At 40.9% G+C, this 17,171-nt stretch overlaps 1 protein-coding gene across 5 annotated transcripts in view; it reads left to right on the top strand.

Moving 5' to 3' along the window:
- The window catches only part of FAT3 (FAT atypical cadherin 3), a 661,489-nt gene that overhangs the window by 435,768 nt on the left and 208,550 nt on the right, over window positions 1-17,171 (top strand). For all 5 annotated transcript variants that reach the window (XM_090030588.1, XM_090030587.1, XM_090030584.1 and 2 more), the window contains exon 4: window positions 1,639-1,700. In XM_090030588.1, coding sequence (XP_089886714.1) covers window positions 1,639-1,700 — 62 coding nt within the window. The remainder of the gene's footprint in view (window positions 1-1,638; window positions 1,701-17,171) is intronic.

Raw genomic sequence — 17,171 nt, 5'->3', positions numbered from 1 at the left:
CCGGCTATGGCTGGGACTGTCTACTTTGGGGGGCTCACAGGCAGGGCCTCGGCTCGCCCTCCTGCGCAAACTCCTGCGGTAACTAGCACGCTGGGCCCAGGAGTGCACCTGCTTGCGAGGCTCCAGTCGCGCAGCTCCCTGTAGGGCTGGGCCAAGGAGGAGCTGGGGGCAGGGGACAAGGTGTGACCCTTCTTATCCCTCTCAGCCCACTCCCAACTGACTAGGTCCCTCCCTTCATGGCTCCTGCTTACCTGGAGGCCAGCCGGGGCTCGTTGGGGGTCCTGCGATCGCTGTTGGGGTCCCTAGGCTCATGGTGGTGCAGGGGGCTTACACCGCGCATCTTCGCACTGGAGCCAGGACTTTAGAGTTTTTTGCATTTCATTTTGTTTCAGGCCAACACGGCTACCAAATATATCCCTTAGAATTAAAGATGCTGTGTAAGTGCGTCCTCATCACTGCTGCTCTTGCTGGTGCTATCACTGTTGTTGTTATTATAGACTTAATATTATGTTGAAGAATTCAAGGTTATCATAATAGTAAGCTCAGATAACTGGCTGTTCTGATTACACAAACATATCTTATAGCTAAACCAAGAGATATTATTCCTTCTGTTTTTCCTAGTGATCATATGAAGAAGGAATGCTAGCAAAGTTATGTATGGTACATTGGTGGTGTCTCTAATAAAACATATCCCACTGAGAAGATAAGGTCTCCTAATGCTAGCCAGATCCCACCACCAAGACAGAACACAGCGTGTCATGCTATTCAAAGAAACACTTTGTTTAAGACAGAGGCGGGACTTAGATTTGACCTTTTCATTGCTACCGAGCAAACATAAATGTTAAAATGATATTTATGTATCAGTAAACATCGTGAATCCTGGCGGGTCCTTCAGAGGGTCTTATGTGTTTTATACTTAGTCAAAAACTTGCATGAGGTTATTCATTTATGAAAGAGCATTGTTTAAAGAAAATATAACTTGAACTTTTTAATATAAAAATGACTTTGTTTTATAGGCACAATTTGCACCTGGAACAAAATTGAAAAAGCAATAGAAAATCTTTAACACATGACAATGATTACATTTGGAAATCATCATATATACAAGTGGCTATTACAGAAATAACCTTTTTCAAGTGCAACAAGAATGATCATAGACCCATCTGAAAGTTAAATGAGAGAAGAGAATGTTATTCATTGGCAAAGAAGTAATCAGCACCCCATCATATTAATTGTTCAAGAACTCTGAAATCTTTAATGAGGTTTTTACTGGAGGATTTCAGTCATATGCAAATGACTCATTGAAACAACCATAAGACAAGTAGTGGCTCTTTAGTAAGGTTTTTGCATTCACTAGAGTAATTGTAATGCATTAACTGCATAAATACAATTGTAAGTTTTCATTTAGTTTTCAGAGAGTGGTGTTTTTTTTTCTTCACAGATTCATTGTCAGTCAAAAAGTGCGATAATGCTGTGAAGGAGAATATTTGACAGACATCTTGAGACTTCTGCTTGATAAAACTTTATTTTTTTCTTCCATTTTGAGAATTAGGAAGGTGAACTTGTCTTTTGTGGCCAGTGGGAGATTTAAGTTACTCCAACAGATATTGACAATCAAATCTTACCTTTTTTCCACAGGTCTGATTACAACCACATCAAGAAAATTGGATCGGGAGCAGCAAGCAGAGCATTTTCTGGAGGTAAGATCAGTTAGAAAAATATGTTAAAGGGACAAATTTATCTTCAAATCTTGCCAATTTCAAATAACAAGTTTAAAGTTGTTTCAGGCACTATACCTCTTCACTACTTCTGCTACTAATGTTGGATGGTTTTAACTGTGACTGTATTTTTACCATTACTTTTAAGGAAATCTGGACACTGCTTTGATTTAAAAAAAAATCCCCAAATTTTCAGATTAAAAAGTAACCCCTCTCTCTCTCTCTCTCTCGCTCTATCTATATATATATATATATATATCTCGGGTGTGTGTAATTTAATTTAAATTAGGGAAAAAGGTGTTTTTTGGGTTACTTTTTTAAATCTGAAAATTGGGGATTTTTTTTATTAGACAAAACCAGGATCCCTCCTAATCTGACAGTTCCTGAAGTCATTAACACATGAAGTAAATAGAAAAAAAGTCCATTTTAAAATTTAATCTCTTTCACATATAGCATCGGAAATCTTACTTGTAGCAGCAGGGTAGAAAATGCAGTGAAAAGTATGCTTTTTAAGTTACTGGTGTTCCTTTAAAAAACTAACATAAAGTGCTATGCCTGCATCTTGCCATTTCCATTGTGCATGATACCTATTTTATCACCTGAAAACCCAAGGTAAAAATATTTGTTTCTTCCTTTTGGGTATACATATTTGGCTTGATTTGGATCTCATGCCAATTTATGGTTGTGTTATACCTTGGCCTTTAGTGAAAGTAGTCCTGGTTCCAAGTGAAAGGAGAGCCATCTCAATATCCAGTCAATAAAGAGCCAGCCATACAGTATTTCTTAGAAGTGTGGCCAACCTGTGGTATGAATGCCATCAATGACATGGGCAGCCTCTGTTCATTGCACACAATATATCAGGGAAGGCACAGGTCACACAGCAGCAGATAGGGCAAGAAGCAGAAGGCAGAGCATGAGATCAGGCAGGGAGCACAGGACAGAAAGCAGAGCAGGAGTTTGGGCAGGGAGCACAGAGTACGGAGCAGAAAGCAGAGCAGCAGATTGGGCAAAGAAGGGGATCAGAGTGGCACAAGGTTGTGAGGCTAATTTGTGGCACACCTGTAAAAAAAGGTTGGCCCCCTACTGTCTTTGGAAATCCTTCTTGTATCCATGTGAGTTAAAGAAGATGCTTCATTTGACAGATTATTAGAATGTGGTTTTCAATACAATCCCTATTTGGCAGAAGCATGCAGTGAGCTGGGTTTTAAATATTTCATCCTCTGGCCTGTTATTGCTTGGTGGAAATCCTGAGTGTTTGACTTAGCATAGAACACAGGAGAGAAGGGTTAATTTATTACATAACCTGCTAATTTAATTATTTTTCTGTATACCACTGTAGAATCCCAAACAGCCCAGACCATAAATAAAAGAAAAAACTTAAAAGGTATTTTTCTCCTTTAGGACCTTTTCAGCTGGAAAGTTAGCTAAGTGATTCTTTATTCACATAAGTGCAGATTTTTCAGTTTTTTGCTACTTGGGAAGAGAGCCAAATGAAGTGAATTTGACATAGGTTTTGAAGTACTATACATATATTAACAAGAAATTTAGGTTTGTACGTTGTTTTTGCATCTCTGTTTTCCCAGGAGCTCTCGGTAAAACACTTGAGATTCAGATTTTCCAGGGGATTCCTTTGCTGTGGAGAAGTGCTATTCATCTGTAATAGGAGAAAAAAATATTCTCTTATTTATAAAAAACAGGGTTTAGCTATCTAGACTAGATTTTTTCTTCTCATTCTCCCCCATCACTTTTGCCCCAGATGAAAGATATGATTGAACAGAGTTTTCAAGGCTGCAAACATTTAGGAAGAAGAAGATGTGTTTAGAAAGATTCAAGAGGTTTAGATTTGAGTGATGGGATGAAGCTGGGAACAGAAAAGTGTGGACTCTCAGGGAAATAGCCAGCCCAACAATGAATGAAAGAATAGTTTCCTGAGGAAGGAGGTGGGAACCCTGTGGCTGAGACTTTTGAAACCAAACTGGACCACATAATCAAGAACATCCTGCAAGGGACTAGATTTAGGTTAAGGACAGGCTTGCAGATTGAGTAGATGATAGAATATATCCTTTCAGTTGCTAATCAAATATTAACATTTTCCATCCCTACAGCCTATTTGGAAGACACGTTCAGTATGACAATAACAAACAGGCTGTTAACATTTCAGAGCTGAGCTGTCTGAGGTGTGTACATTTTATGACACACTTGAAACATTTTGTAAAATGTTTGGCTCTCAATGTGTTTAATTAGCCTCCTGGGGAGTCCTTAATTGCCAAGATAACCATGGTCTCCCAATAGTACAATATCGGCCTTCCGGCGGCTTTATTTTGTACTGTTCATCCAATAGAGTCTATCTGGCATAAAAGAGAATAAAATTGGCTCCCTTTGAAAAGATCTGATTAGCGCTTGACCTGGCAACCTCCGTTTCCACTTGCCCATTGCATATATGAGGCATTGACAGACTTTTCTGGTTAAAACTTCTTTTAATTATTTTTTTTAATAGGCTTGCCCTTTTCTTCACTGAATTTGACTGAGGCATTATAGCCATACAATACAATATCTACCAAGCCCATTCCATTAGTAAATTAGTTAAAAGATCTATTTCCACCCCATTCATAATAGTTGTTAAGGAAAAAGGCAAACCAAGACTATTTGGGCTGGTGGCTATAAAACATTTTCCTCTGCAGAAGCTTTACAGATGCTTTAAGTAAGGTGGTGCACATTGGCTGAGTGACTTGCTCAAGGTCATAGAGCAGGCTGGTGGGAAAGCCAGGTCTCCACGCTTCTGCCTGCTACCTCTGCTCCACCTTGATCATACCTTTGTGTGACTGCATACTTGGGCTGTGTGTAGTTGAAACGGGGGCCCTAAATTGAAGCGGTGGGTTTTTAAACCCCTGTGTTGTGCACACGCCCTGCTGATTTACCTGCTTCTCCAGTGGGGAGGGGAAGGCAAGCTGCCGGCGGGTCCCTGGGCTGCAGATGGGGCTGGTGCTTCCCTCCATGGCAACAGAGCACCCCCCCAGGCGGCACCTGCCTCCAGGCACCCAGCTTGGCTGGTCCTGCGGGGCACAGCAGCTGCGGAGGGAAGCACCAGGCCCAGCACAGGCAGGCTCCAGGGGAGTGGGAAAAAAAAGATCAGGCTCGCTGCTTTTCTTGGGTGGAGCTGTTTTACTGCCAGGCTTCCTAAAGGGCTTCCTGCAGAGCCATGGAGCTGCACGGAGCCCAGTGCTTCACTCTGCGTAGTAGGGGCAGCAAACTAAAACTCCTCCAAGGAGTTACTATGCCCCAAGTCATTTAAGGTGCATTACGCTGCCGAATTTCCTACAGCGGCTGGAATGAATGCGCAATACGCCGCCAAGGCATGCAAACACCGACCACATTAAAGCGGTGCAGAAGCATTTAGCCTGCTTTAACATGTCATTCACATACACCCCTGTTTTGTCTACACATGGGTTTGGATGCCACCTACCATTATCATTAGCAAAGTATTTTAGGGTCTCACAATCTTAATGAAGTGGTTTACAAGACAATATAAGGCACTGTTGTTATCCCCATTTTACAGATCAGGAGCTGGGGCATAAAGAGACTAAGGCTCAAATCCTTAAAGGTACATTAACATCTAGCTTTCATTAAAATTAATAGGAGATAGATGCCCAAATATTGTTCAGGATCAGTCCGTAATGACTTAGTGTCATAGGGAGGTAGGACTGGAAGGTAACTTATGAGGACATCTAATCCAGCTCCCTGCTCAGAGCAGGCTCATGTCCAACCTGCTCTTGAAAATGTCCAGGGATGGAGGTTCAAAAAGTGCTCCAGGCAGCCTGTTCCAGTGCTTTGCCACCCTCGTAGTCAGAAAGTACATCCTAATCTCAAACCTAAATTTCCTCTGCTGCAGCTTGAGGCCATTGCTCCTAGTCCTAGTTCCCTGCAGCTGCAGGGAAAAGTCTATCAGCATATTATTTTATAATCACCCTTCAGGTATTTGAAGACTGTTATCAACACCCCCCCCCATACACACACACACAAGTCTTCTCTTATCCAGAGTAAACACTCCTTCTTTCAGCCTTTCTTCATAAGTCATGTTTCCAAGGCCTTTAATAACTTCTGTCTCTAGAATTTGCCTTGGGGTTCACAGGAAATATGTGACAGCCAAATTTTGAGCCCGTCTCTCCTGAACTCCTGCCCCAATGCCTGCCTGCCTCCCTGGACCACCCTTTTTGTGGTTATGTATCTGTCTATTTATGACGATTCCCATGGCTGTAGCTAAAGAGGTCTGTATTGAAACTGCAAGTCTTAGTACAGACTTACAGTATTCAAATAACTGATTACAAAAGAAGATGCTAAATCTTTGGGAAAAGTAAATTATTTCACACTCCAAATCCTTACGTTCTTGGCTAAAAAATTAACCTGGGGCCTGAACTCAGTGATCTGAGAAATCCCTTTCCAGTGTTGTGCTGCTGTACTGGGGTTGTTCAGCTCCGGTATTGTTATTTTGTTTGGAGAAAAAAACCCGAAACCCTTGAATTATTTTTTTTTTTTAAAAGCTTAATTTCTGTGACATATTTGGAAAATCTTTTAAGAATTTAGGGTTTGAAATATTATTGCAAGCTTGCTATCTAGGTAGCATTCTCTCCTGTTATGTGTAAATTGATCCCAATGGATCTCATACAGCTGGTTTCTCACTTTCCTGATACATACTAGTGGAATTGTTCTAGCCTAAATTGGAGGAAAATGACCACATTATTATATTACACTCTAACATGCAGCAAACCAAATGCAGTTTTCTGAGATTATTCTACAAAATATCTTAAATGGATCCTTGCCTAGGATGAAGCGCTTAAACATTGGTCTAAGAAGGAGAAAAGAAATTAGGTAGTTATCTGCTTCTTAAGGAAGTAAATGAAAATAAATGCCTGTTTCAAAATTAGGTTGGATTGCACTTTCCAGGGAATCTATCTTTATTCTCTTTATCTGGACACTGTAGCATTTTGGGGGTTTTATCTTTCTTCTTCCTCCTCCTTCCTATCTTCATGAGTCTGCTTCTGTATACGTCTCCCTCTAGTAATTCCTGCTTATTTGAATTTGTCCTTCATTTTCTCTCGCTTCCCAAATGTGTGAAAGCTGGAAGTGGAGAGCATTACTGGCAAATGAGCTCTGGGAATGTAAAAATTTAACTCTACATTTTATAACACGTGGTTCTCTCCACCACCCCCATTATCTGTATTTTACGGTTTTTTTGTATGGCAGATTGTTCAATTTTATGTGAATAGGACTGAGAGTGACAGCTGTCTGATATGGAAGCTGGGAGTAAACCCTTTCAAGAAGGCTCTCCAACCTTGTTTTCTGTCAGCTTATTTGGAGGCATCCAGAATATAAATAATTCCTGTTCTGCTTTGCAGTGTACATGTACAGCTTGATGGGAGTGAATTGTTTAATTCAAGTTACAGCTCATTGATTTGCTTAGTCATTCTGTAAAATAGATCCGAGTATCTGCTCTCAGTTTCTGCACTGAGTAGTTTCAGAATGTATTACAGTTAATGTTGGTACATTTGTGCCTTTCGCAAGGAAGGTTTCTAAAATCTGCAGGCTCCGGAGGAGCGTAGTTTGCTAGGAATCTTTTGCCCTCTGAGTCCTGTATTTAACAAGGGGATTAGCCTTTTGTACAGAGAGAAATTCAGGTTCCAGGGTACGGTTCCCAACAACAGAGGCTCCAGAATGTGAGAACAATGTGACTGAAAGTTTTGAACACCTGTAAGAGAATTACTTCTTTCTTCTGTTTTGTTCACAATTAATTACCAGTATATGATAAACATTTGCAAAAGTGTCTAAGTGTCTTTGGATGTAGACAAGGTAACAACTGTAGCAATATCAAAGGGGACTGATACAAGCTGGTATGATTCAGCTGTGATTCTGCAGTAGGCTGTAGAATCTGATGAAGTGACCTCAGGCTCTTGAAAGCATATGCTTTACTTCTCTAATTTAGTCCAGAAGGTGCAAATCTATCTTACTTTCTGCCTGACTGTAGACTGACGCAGATAATGAACTACCCCTCTCTAAAATTTTTTGTCATAAAAGTATAAAAATGTTGTAACTGTTTTAAAAATGTTGTTGACACAGACTTGCCCCTTGAAATTCCAACTCGAGTACCTTTATTAACAGGGGAGAAATATTACATTAGCTGGCTTCCTACTTATTATTAGCCAACTTTGTTCAATCAGACTGTTGTAACAGTACCTCTCAGGTGCCTTGCTTTTGTACAAATCAGGAAATACCAGCCTCATCAATCTTCCTGCTGCGCTGCTTTAGTACAGTTCTGAGAAAGATGTCAGTAATAGTGCAAGAGGCTGCAATGAAGATAAATTGGCAGATCTGATGTAAGTGTCAAAATACAAGGGCCCATTGAAACATGTTGGTTGCTATTTACTGTAAGTACACTAGTGTTGGGCACAATAAACTCTGCTGCATAGTGTATATTTATGTGCAGTAATTAGAGGGAAGCATAATTATCCACCAGTGAAGTCATAATTACATCCTGTTAAAAAGAATTAAAGTTTCCACTCATAATGACAAATTAAAACTGTAAGGGGAATTTTGATATGTGCAATGTAGCTGTATAGACTTAAATTTGGTCTGGAATATCACACTGTGAACAGTAGAAGTTTTCTGTTCACATTTGGTAAGAACTTTGCTTTTTGACTTCTCTCTTGAAAGATGGTACCTAAAATAGCACAGTGTCACCCTAACACCATGTCAAGGTATCACTTTAGTACTGAGCCACATGAGACACTACTTTGCGTCACCCTTGGTTTTTCTAAGATGCTTCCCATTCAAGTCCTAATCAGGACTAACCTTTCTTAACATCAGATGCATCTTAGACCTTTTTCTTATTTTGCCAACAGCACCTGAAGCCAATAGTTCAGGTCTGTCTTAAAGAACAACATGTGTTTTTACGGTATCACTTGAAAAGCTGACATTGAGTAGGTTCTTCTGGCTTAACCAGTGCTACATAGAAGATTGATTATATAAATCCTAGTTATGGATCTGTGTAAACATTTATTTTAGTAGGCTTTAGCTTTGCCCACATTTGGCAAGGAAAACCATGCATTCCTCCTTGGTGACATGCCAAAGATGGGGGTATAAACTAGGCAGTCCGTCTTGTTCAACATTTCATCTGAGGTTTAACATGTCTCCAAGAAGATGCATGCCTTTCCCGTTTTAAAACTGGAACCTATTAGATAATGTAAGAGAAACTAGTAATATAGGATGACAAACTACTACTTATACGTTGAACTTAAAATTGTTTACTTAAAGGCCTTAGAATGACTTCACTTCCCAGAAATAAAAAGAAGATAAAATTATGGACAACTTCTGATTTGTTCTGGAGCAACCTAAAAAAAAAATCTTGGAGTGGTAAAATACATTTGGGAAGGTCACTTCTTAAGAGGCAGTAAAAGCATTTTCACAAATATGCAAAACTGCCTTAAAACACAAGAAAGTATAACGCATGTGAACTTTTGATTTGACAGAAAAAATAATGAAAGGGACCATGCTCCCAGATCAAAAGGGAACCTATAAAACAGACAGGAGAATCCCAGCTGGGGTATCATAAACATTGTCAACCAACAGCTTTGTTGACAACCAAGGAGAAAGTGTGAAGTCACACCGAGACCCCGGCTCTTCGGTAGAACTTCCTGCAGGTGGAAGTCTTTGCAAGGCAGGAAGTTTCATTTGTACAAAATGAAATGGCATTTTCATCATGCCAGTATTTTTCATGTGACAGTGCAACTCACTGAGGCCAGAATGTAACATATAATGTCACTTAGGACAAGTTGCAGCCTTTTATGTTATCTGCTTACTTTAAGGACTCTTCCTTAAAGACAGCAGGAATTGCTCACCACCTAGAAGTCTGTGGCCTACATTTGCTCCTCCACCCCTGATTTGCCTACCACATGATTAAGGAAATAAATTTGAATTTCTTTGAACTTGCAGTTATTTGAGGTTGCCCAGAAACTTTCCAAAGACAGAAACTGGCTTTGGAGGTTAAAATCATTGCTGAAAGCCAGATTTACATATGACATTGCACACTGCTTCTTAGGTGAATTCAGGCATGAAATCTTACACAGCAGAATAAGAAAGGAGTTTGGATGTGATTACATCTGTCTGAGGTGATAACTGGACTCATAGATTATGCTGTCATCTCTAACTAGTGTGACCCAATAAAATGAAGAATTATCACGTGCATCACTGGAAGTATTGCTAGATTATTTGGTAACTAAGTAGTCACTGTGCAAAAGGAATGTGTAAGAATTTTAAATACCATAACAATTAAGGGATGGCATGGATACAGATTGTTCTCTTTTCCTTGATCATCACAGATTCCAGTGCCTTACAGATGTTCTTTTATTTTAAATAGCAATTGAAGTTGTAGTACTGTAGATGAGGCCAAAGCATCAGGAAATTTAATAAGGATTTTTCTCATTTTTTTTTTCCTAACGAGAAGAAAAGTCATCCTTGATAACTTTTCAAACAAAGTGGATATCAACAAAATATAAAATGCACAAAAACATAAACAGCTTCATAGAGCCAGCAAGAGTTGTACACCCATCTCTGGCAGCATAATTTATACCAGCAAGAGAGGAAGAGGATGTCAAGAAGTGGAATGATACCCACAACTAACTGATTTAGGATAATCTTACCAATAGCATTTAAATGGAAATGACCCAGACTCCTAGAAATATTTGTGTTTGAATCTTCTACAAATTCTGTAGATTTAAGACATCCCTGAGGATTTGTTTCTCTTCATGTCTGCTGCAGATTTTAACCTCTAATTTAAAATTATTAACTAAGCTATCTCATTTGTTTGCTGCACCTATATTAGATTTCCCTCCCCCAACTCTGCAGTTTCACAATTACTACCACCTGTGGGAGCTTTCATGTGCAGAGACTATGGACGTTATTTTTTTAACTGTTGTGTTGTCTAACCCCAGGCATCTAGTACTGACCACTGTTGGAGACCTGACAGAAGATTAGCAGGACCACTAGTCTTTTAAGACATGGCAGTTCTTATGTTTCCATAATTTAGTTCAACAACAGAAACATTCAAACTTATTTTTGTAATGCTGGATACTGATTCAAGATAGAAACTGTGTACAAAACAGTGAACTTTTCTGTTTTCAGCAGACTGCCTCAACAATACACAAGGCACAGCATTCTCTGGTATATATTTTTTCATCCCCACTTAAGAAAATAAATGGCAAAGAATTTGTAGAGCTTTCAGTGGAGTATTATATATTTTAAGAAAACCCTCACACATTATTCAATCATCACTTTTTTTATCTTCTGGAAGACATTCGCCTTTTCTAGCTCACCAGTGCACGTAATGATAGGTGATCCACCATCTGCAATGGAGCATTAGCTTCAGTACATTTCTCCACAAAATCAAAATTCACCAAGCAAGAGGGTCTGAGCTGAAATGGATTCAGACCTATATATTCTGATCCAGGCTATGATCATGTGAGGGAATAGATAGCGATTTGGATCCAGCATTTGATTTTGATCCATTATAAAGATATAAGCCATTTCTAACACAATAATAATTCTAACACTCCAAATTCAGATTTGGAGTAGTAATGCAAAATTCAGGGTCTTTTCTGTCCATGGTTTCAGTTCAGACACAATCCACAGCACTGCTTGTTTATTTTGTTTTGTCAGATTCTCTCTGTAACTCCTGTAACTAAATTTTGGGTTAAATTAGTCATGATAATTTAAATCATAGAAAAAGAAGGTGTCTGTTTTGTTAATGCTGAGTATTTCCTGGGAACTGAGATGCCTGCCAGCCAGACAGCCTGGAAATACTTTGCTTCTGATTCTGATCTCATTTGGCTTGTAACTGCTGGAAAATCATGAAGGTGTGAAAACATGGCCTTTTGGTTAACTGATGTTCCATTAAATACAGCTTTGCAGTCAGCATAAATAGGGCCACAACATAGTTATCATCATGTTAGCGGGTTGTGCTCATATTCCCATACTGCCTAATTTCCTAAAGGACATTGTTCTGTTTACGCCATTTTTCACTCCAGTGACTTGGATAGAATTATTCAGGATCCACCACAGTTTAAATGAGTTAGGAACCAAGCATGAGATTTACAAAAGTGCTTGCATTCCTAAAATGGGACTGATGGGATTTAGGTTCAGGACAGCAATTCACTAAAACCCTGCCTACTAGATCCCTATGTTTTGGGCTGAAATTAGACCTGCATGTCTGAAGCTCAACTACTGTGCATGCCCAGAAGTGCCTTCATTTTGGATGTGCTGAGCAGCTAGGTTCTTGTCTCCTACCTTAGACTGTTTGGGGTTCACAGACAAGGAATCTAATTCTCTCGATGGACCAAACCCGGTGAATATACTCTATGAATGTGTTATACTGACTGACAGCATTGAGTTTAGGATCTACAACCACTTTTTTGGCTTGGAGAAAGCCCTTCCCCCTACCTAATGGTTACATCTTTTGCCTAGGAAATGGGACAACTAGTTTCTAGGCTTCAGCCTGGGGGTATCAAACTTACATCTCCTGGTTCATTGCCGTGTTACTGAGCCAGGTTCCCACCTGCTTGTTTTCTTTTCTTTTTCTTTTTTTTTGGGGGGGGGTGGGAGTGGGGTTGGCTATGACTTTGCATTTTTGTTGCTCAGTGGCCCAAATTCAACAGGTGGGATACTGAGTGGTTTTAGCCCAGCCTAACTCATTGCCTGTTAATTAGCACAGTTTTTTAGTGAAATGAAGATGAATTTTGAATCCTCAGAGGTTAATGAAGAGCTAAGACCCCAGTGTCCAGTTCCCAGGGTAAGTGCTCATGTGCTTCCTGTGCAAAAGTTGAGTGTCACCTGAATAATGGAGAGCCATTCATCTCTATACAGTGGGCTGACACTTTGGGCCCCAAATCTAGGTGTGGACTTCAGCTAGTAACACCAGTCCCTCATATGCACTTCTCTGTTGCATACAACTGGGGGAGAGGCAGGATTCAAGACATATATCTTTTACTCATTTTCGATTGATGGGCAGAGAATTATTCTGAATCCCAGTGATAGCCATGTAAGTTCCCCCAGTTAAAGTGTAGTGATTTTGGAAACCCAAGTATAGAAAGGGCAAGTTGTATTTTAACAGTTTGTTAGAAGGCAGTGTAATATTATGGACTCCCCTCTAGGTCTAGGGACAGACATTACACATAAACTGGTTTAAGTGATCAGAAAATGGTTTAAACATAACAGAACAGATGTTCAGAACACCTAAACCAGTTTGAAAAGGGCTGAAACTGGTTTGAGATGAACCTGGTTGAATATACATTTAACTGATTTGAGTCAAACTGGTTTATGCAATGTCTGTCCCAGACCCGTTCCTGGTTTAAGTGTAATCAGAGTCCCCCAGCATCCAGGCATGTTCTCTGGGCTGGGTGGGGCTCTCTGCTCCAGAGAACTGGGCTGGCCCCTCCCCTCTGCTCCCTGGATGCAGCTTTGGCAGAGACTGCACGTACAGAGTGTCTGCCTGGCTTTCTCCTGCTCCCTTCCTCCCTCTTACCACTCCCTGCTGAAGTAGGGATTCCCCCCTCCCCTCTGCCTTACACAGACATCTGTTAGCATTAGCTAGCAGACCACATGCTGGCTAGGGTCCATGTTGTGGCAGACAGGGAAAAGGTAGACAGCTCAATGTTGGCTTAGGGTGTTTTGAAGCCAATCCGCAGGTCAGCTGGTAATGACCCTCCAGTTCTTCCTTGGAAAAAGTTGTTTAAGAACAGCTTGAAATAATGAGAGAGACTTTTGTTTTCTTAATGGCCTTATAAGCACGGAGTCAGGGGTGATAAACACTGTGTTATCATCTCCCTGTTGGGCTGCTTAAGGGGGTAGGGAACCCCTCCCTAATGAGAGCATCCTGTGGGACCTGGCCACACCCCCCCAGTCAGCTCAGCACTATGGAAGGGAAGGGAGGGGTGCTCTAGCACCCCCTGGCTTTTAGCCTGAGCAACTGCAGGCATGTGCCTGCATTTCTGGAATGAAACGGGAATGTGTATCCACCTCCAAATCAGTTCAAGCATTGAAGGTTAGATTAACCTGCAAAGACTAAATCAATTCAGGCTCTGGCTTCTTGAATGCCCTAGCCTAGGAGTTTACAGTATACTTTATTTTGGCAAGGTAATATGTTGTTAAAATACTTTTGGCTATGCCTCTACTATGGGCTTTTAAATGTTTTGGTTAAAACAGTGCAGCTAACCCTTTCTAAAAATACATTTTTATTCTAATGTGGACAAGGTATGGTTTTCCCATGTGTTAGGAGATCCATGGGGTGCTGTGTATTTCATCAATGCAAATGTAAAAGATCTGTGTTTTATTATTAAAACATCTAACACAATTATGAAAATCAGGCACCTGGAAGTTTGTTAAATGCATGCTAAAATAGAAAAGAAACATGTTAATGATTTTCTTTCCCCTCTCATCTGAAGCCTTTTAAGCCTCTGTAGGCAAATTCTTTAGTTAATTTATACTAAGGTCTTGTTCTCTGTCATAATTTTGGATTCTGTCTACTGTGGTTTCTCTTCTGATGACTTAGCTCACAGAGCACTTCGGGGTTCATGGGTTTTTACTTTGTTATACAGTTCTTAAGATCCGTAGCGCTGTTTATTGATTGGATCCCACCCACCAGGCCCAAATTGGTTTGATGCATTCCTTTACTCTGTCTCCTCTGGAGCCTATTGCTACGCTCCATACTTTACTAGACAAAGAGCCATTGTGAAGGGCACCCTAGTTTACTAAATCTTCACTCTTGTTTTATAAATGTACCAGTGTTTAAATCTTCTACAGAAACAGCAGGGAAGCCTTCAATGATTTGAAACTATTTGGATGTACAGAGTCCTTGTGTTATCTGAAGCATATCTTCTTTAGTAGTATATTATGTTTTTGTAGCATTTACAGAACCAGGCAGCTGCCACAGAATCTTAATTTGTGGCTGTGTGTAATACTTCCACACACACAATGGGGAGCTTCTGTTTACTGATTCTCTAGTTAAGGTTGAAGTCGGTGTTGCACTTAAAGATGGGGTTCATCTTTCTTTCAGCTGAAGAATGCACTATGTCCTCCCCAGAATCACAACCCTTACTCTCTAGGTACAGGAAGGGGAAGGAGGGACAGAAAATTTACAGATAACTCTGTTTATTAGTTAACATTTCTCTTCCTGGAATAATATTGGGTCTATTTCTTCAGATCATTGAGATGCAGGACAGATACCTGCCCTGACTTGGTCAGATCAGCAGTAGGCGAACCAGGATCAACAGCTGCATTGTCTTGAGACACCTGTGAGTCATGCCTATTCTTTAACACTAAGTGTTCTGTACTTGACTTTCAAGCAGACACATAGAAAATTGGACTGGTGCAACTCATGTACACTATTTGACACTGATCTTTCTCCACTGCCATCACCTGTCACAGCCCTTTTTAAGCTCCCTTTCTTGGGCACTCTGCAGATTATGTTTGGATCCCAGACGTACTTGCTCTTGTATGTCCATTGATGTGAACAGGCTGCAGAACAGTTGCCTTGTTCAGGCTTTCTGGAGCATGTCCTGGGAGTAGACCTGTGCTTCTCAACCTTTTAGACTCAAGGCACTGCATGTAGATTCAAGGAATACCTTGTAAAATGCCAGCTCTTAGCTTTCACTCATTTTTTGACTACAGAAAAATAATAGTGAAATCTTTTTCTTGCAGAAACCTCAGAAAGTTCACAGCAGGTCAGAATGTTTTAGGTACTGTGGATCCATACTTAAAATTTCTTGGCTTATTTGGTGACTTATGTGTATGTGTTTGCAGACCTAACTATGCCATAATTACATTGCACCCTTAAAAGAATCTCACAGCACCCTAGTGTCCTCCAGCACCCCGGTGGAGAATCACGGGCATAGACTATCTGTCTGATAACCTTCATAGAGGTGAGTCTGAGAATAGAGCTGGCACAGGTTCTGAGGAAAGAGACATCTTTCCAAGAGAGCCTAATACTTAAGCACACTTTCCACAATCTCCAGGCTCTTGGGTACTCTGTTTTAGAATTTACCTCTTCATTGACATGTGGCAGTTTAAGCAAAGAAACTAGGCTTTGCAGAAGGAAATGTAAACCAAACACACATTTTACTTACAGACAACTCAAGAAAGAATCATAGAATCATGGAAAAGTGGGTTGGAAGGGACCTCAGGAAGTTATCTAGTTCAACCCCTGCTTAAAGCAGGACCAGCCCCAAATAGATCATTTGAACAAAAGCTTTGTCTAGCCAGGTTTTGAAAACCTCCAAGGATGGAGCTCCACCAGATCTCTGGGTAACTTGTTGCAGTGTTTTACTACACTTGCAGTAAGAAAATGCTTCCTAATACCTAACCTAAACTTCCCTTGCTGCAACTTGAGACCATTGCTCCTTGTTCTGTCATCTTCCACCACTGAGAACAGTCTAGCTCCATCCTCTTTCAAACCCCACTTTAGGTAGTTGGAGGCTGCTATTAAGTCTCTTCGCAGTCTCCTCTTCTCTAAACTAAATAAGACCAGTTCCCTATGAGAACCAGGGCCTGTGACTAGGAAACTTTTGCTTGCAGTTTGAAGAAAGCTTCATCCACCACTTCCTCTTGGTCTGGTGGTCTATAGCAGACCCCCACCACAACATCACCCTTGTTGATTTCCCCTCTGACCCTAACCCAGAGACCCTCAACAGGCCTATGTCCAGCTTCATACTGGAGCTCTGAGAAGCCCTGTGGCTCTTTTATAAAGTGCAACTCCTTCTCCTCTTCTTCCCTTCCTGTCCTTCCTGAACAGTTTGTACCCATTCATGACAGTACTCCAGTCATGTGAGCTCCCATCAAATTATTCCAATCATGTCATAGTTCCATGACTATTCAAGGATTTCTATTCCTGGTTGTTTCCCAGGCTCCGTGCATTTGTGTACAGGTACCTAAGGTAACTAGTTGATTGCCCTGATTTCTCATGAAGTATGACAGCACCTTCTCTGTTGCCCCCTCCTGCTTGCTCTTCTTCCAGGTCTCCCATTTCCCCACTTACCTCAGGGCTTTGGTCTCTATCCCCTGGCTAACCTAGTTTAAAGCCATCCTCAGTAGGTTGTTGAGCCTGTCTGCAAAGACACTCTTCCCACTCTTTGTCAGGTGGATCCCACCTCTTCCCAGCAATCCTTCTTCTTGGAAGAATATCCCATGGTTAAAGAAGCCAAAGTCCTGCTGGTGATACCACCTGTGCAGCCTGGTGTTGATCTTCAGGATGTACCTGCTTCTGCCCAGGTCCTTTCCCGTGAGCAGTAGGATCCAAGTGAACACAACCTGAGCCCAAGACCCCTCCCCCCCATTCTTGCACCCAGAGTGTGAACTCTGGGGGACCTTATGGGTAGCATGGCCTGTCAGGTATGTAGTCCCTCTGCTCAACTCGCC

The sequence above is a fragment of the Crocodylus siamensis genome, chromosome 1 (genome assembly GCF_052110815.1).
Source record: "Crocodylus siamensis isolate JL-2025a chromosome 1, ASM5211081v1, whole genome shotgun sequence".
In the NCBI taxonomy this organism is placed as follows: Eukaryota; Metazoa; Chordata; order Crocodylia; family Crocodylidae; genus Crocodylus; species Crocodylus siamensis.
The sequence above is the reverse complement of the archived record's forward strand: the minus strand, read 5'-3'. Positions and strand labels throughout refer to the sequence as shown.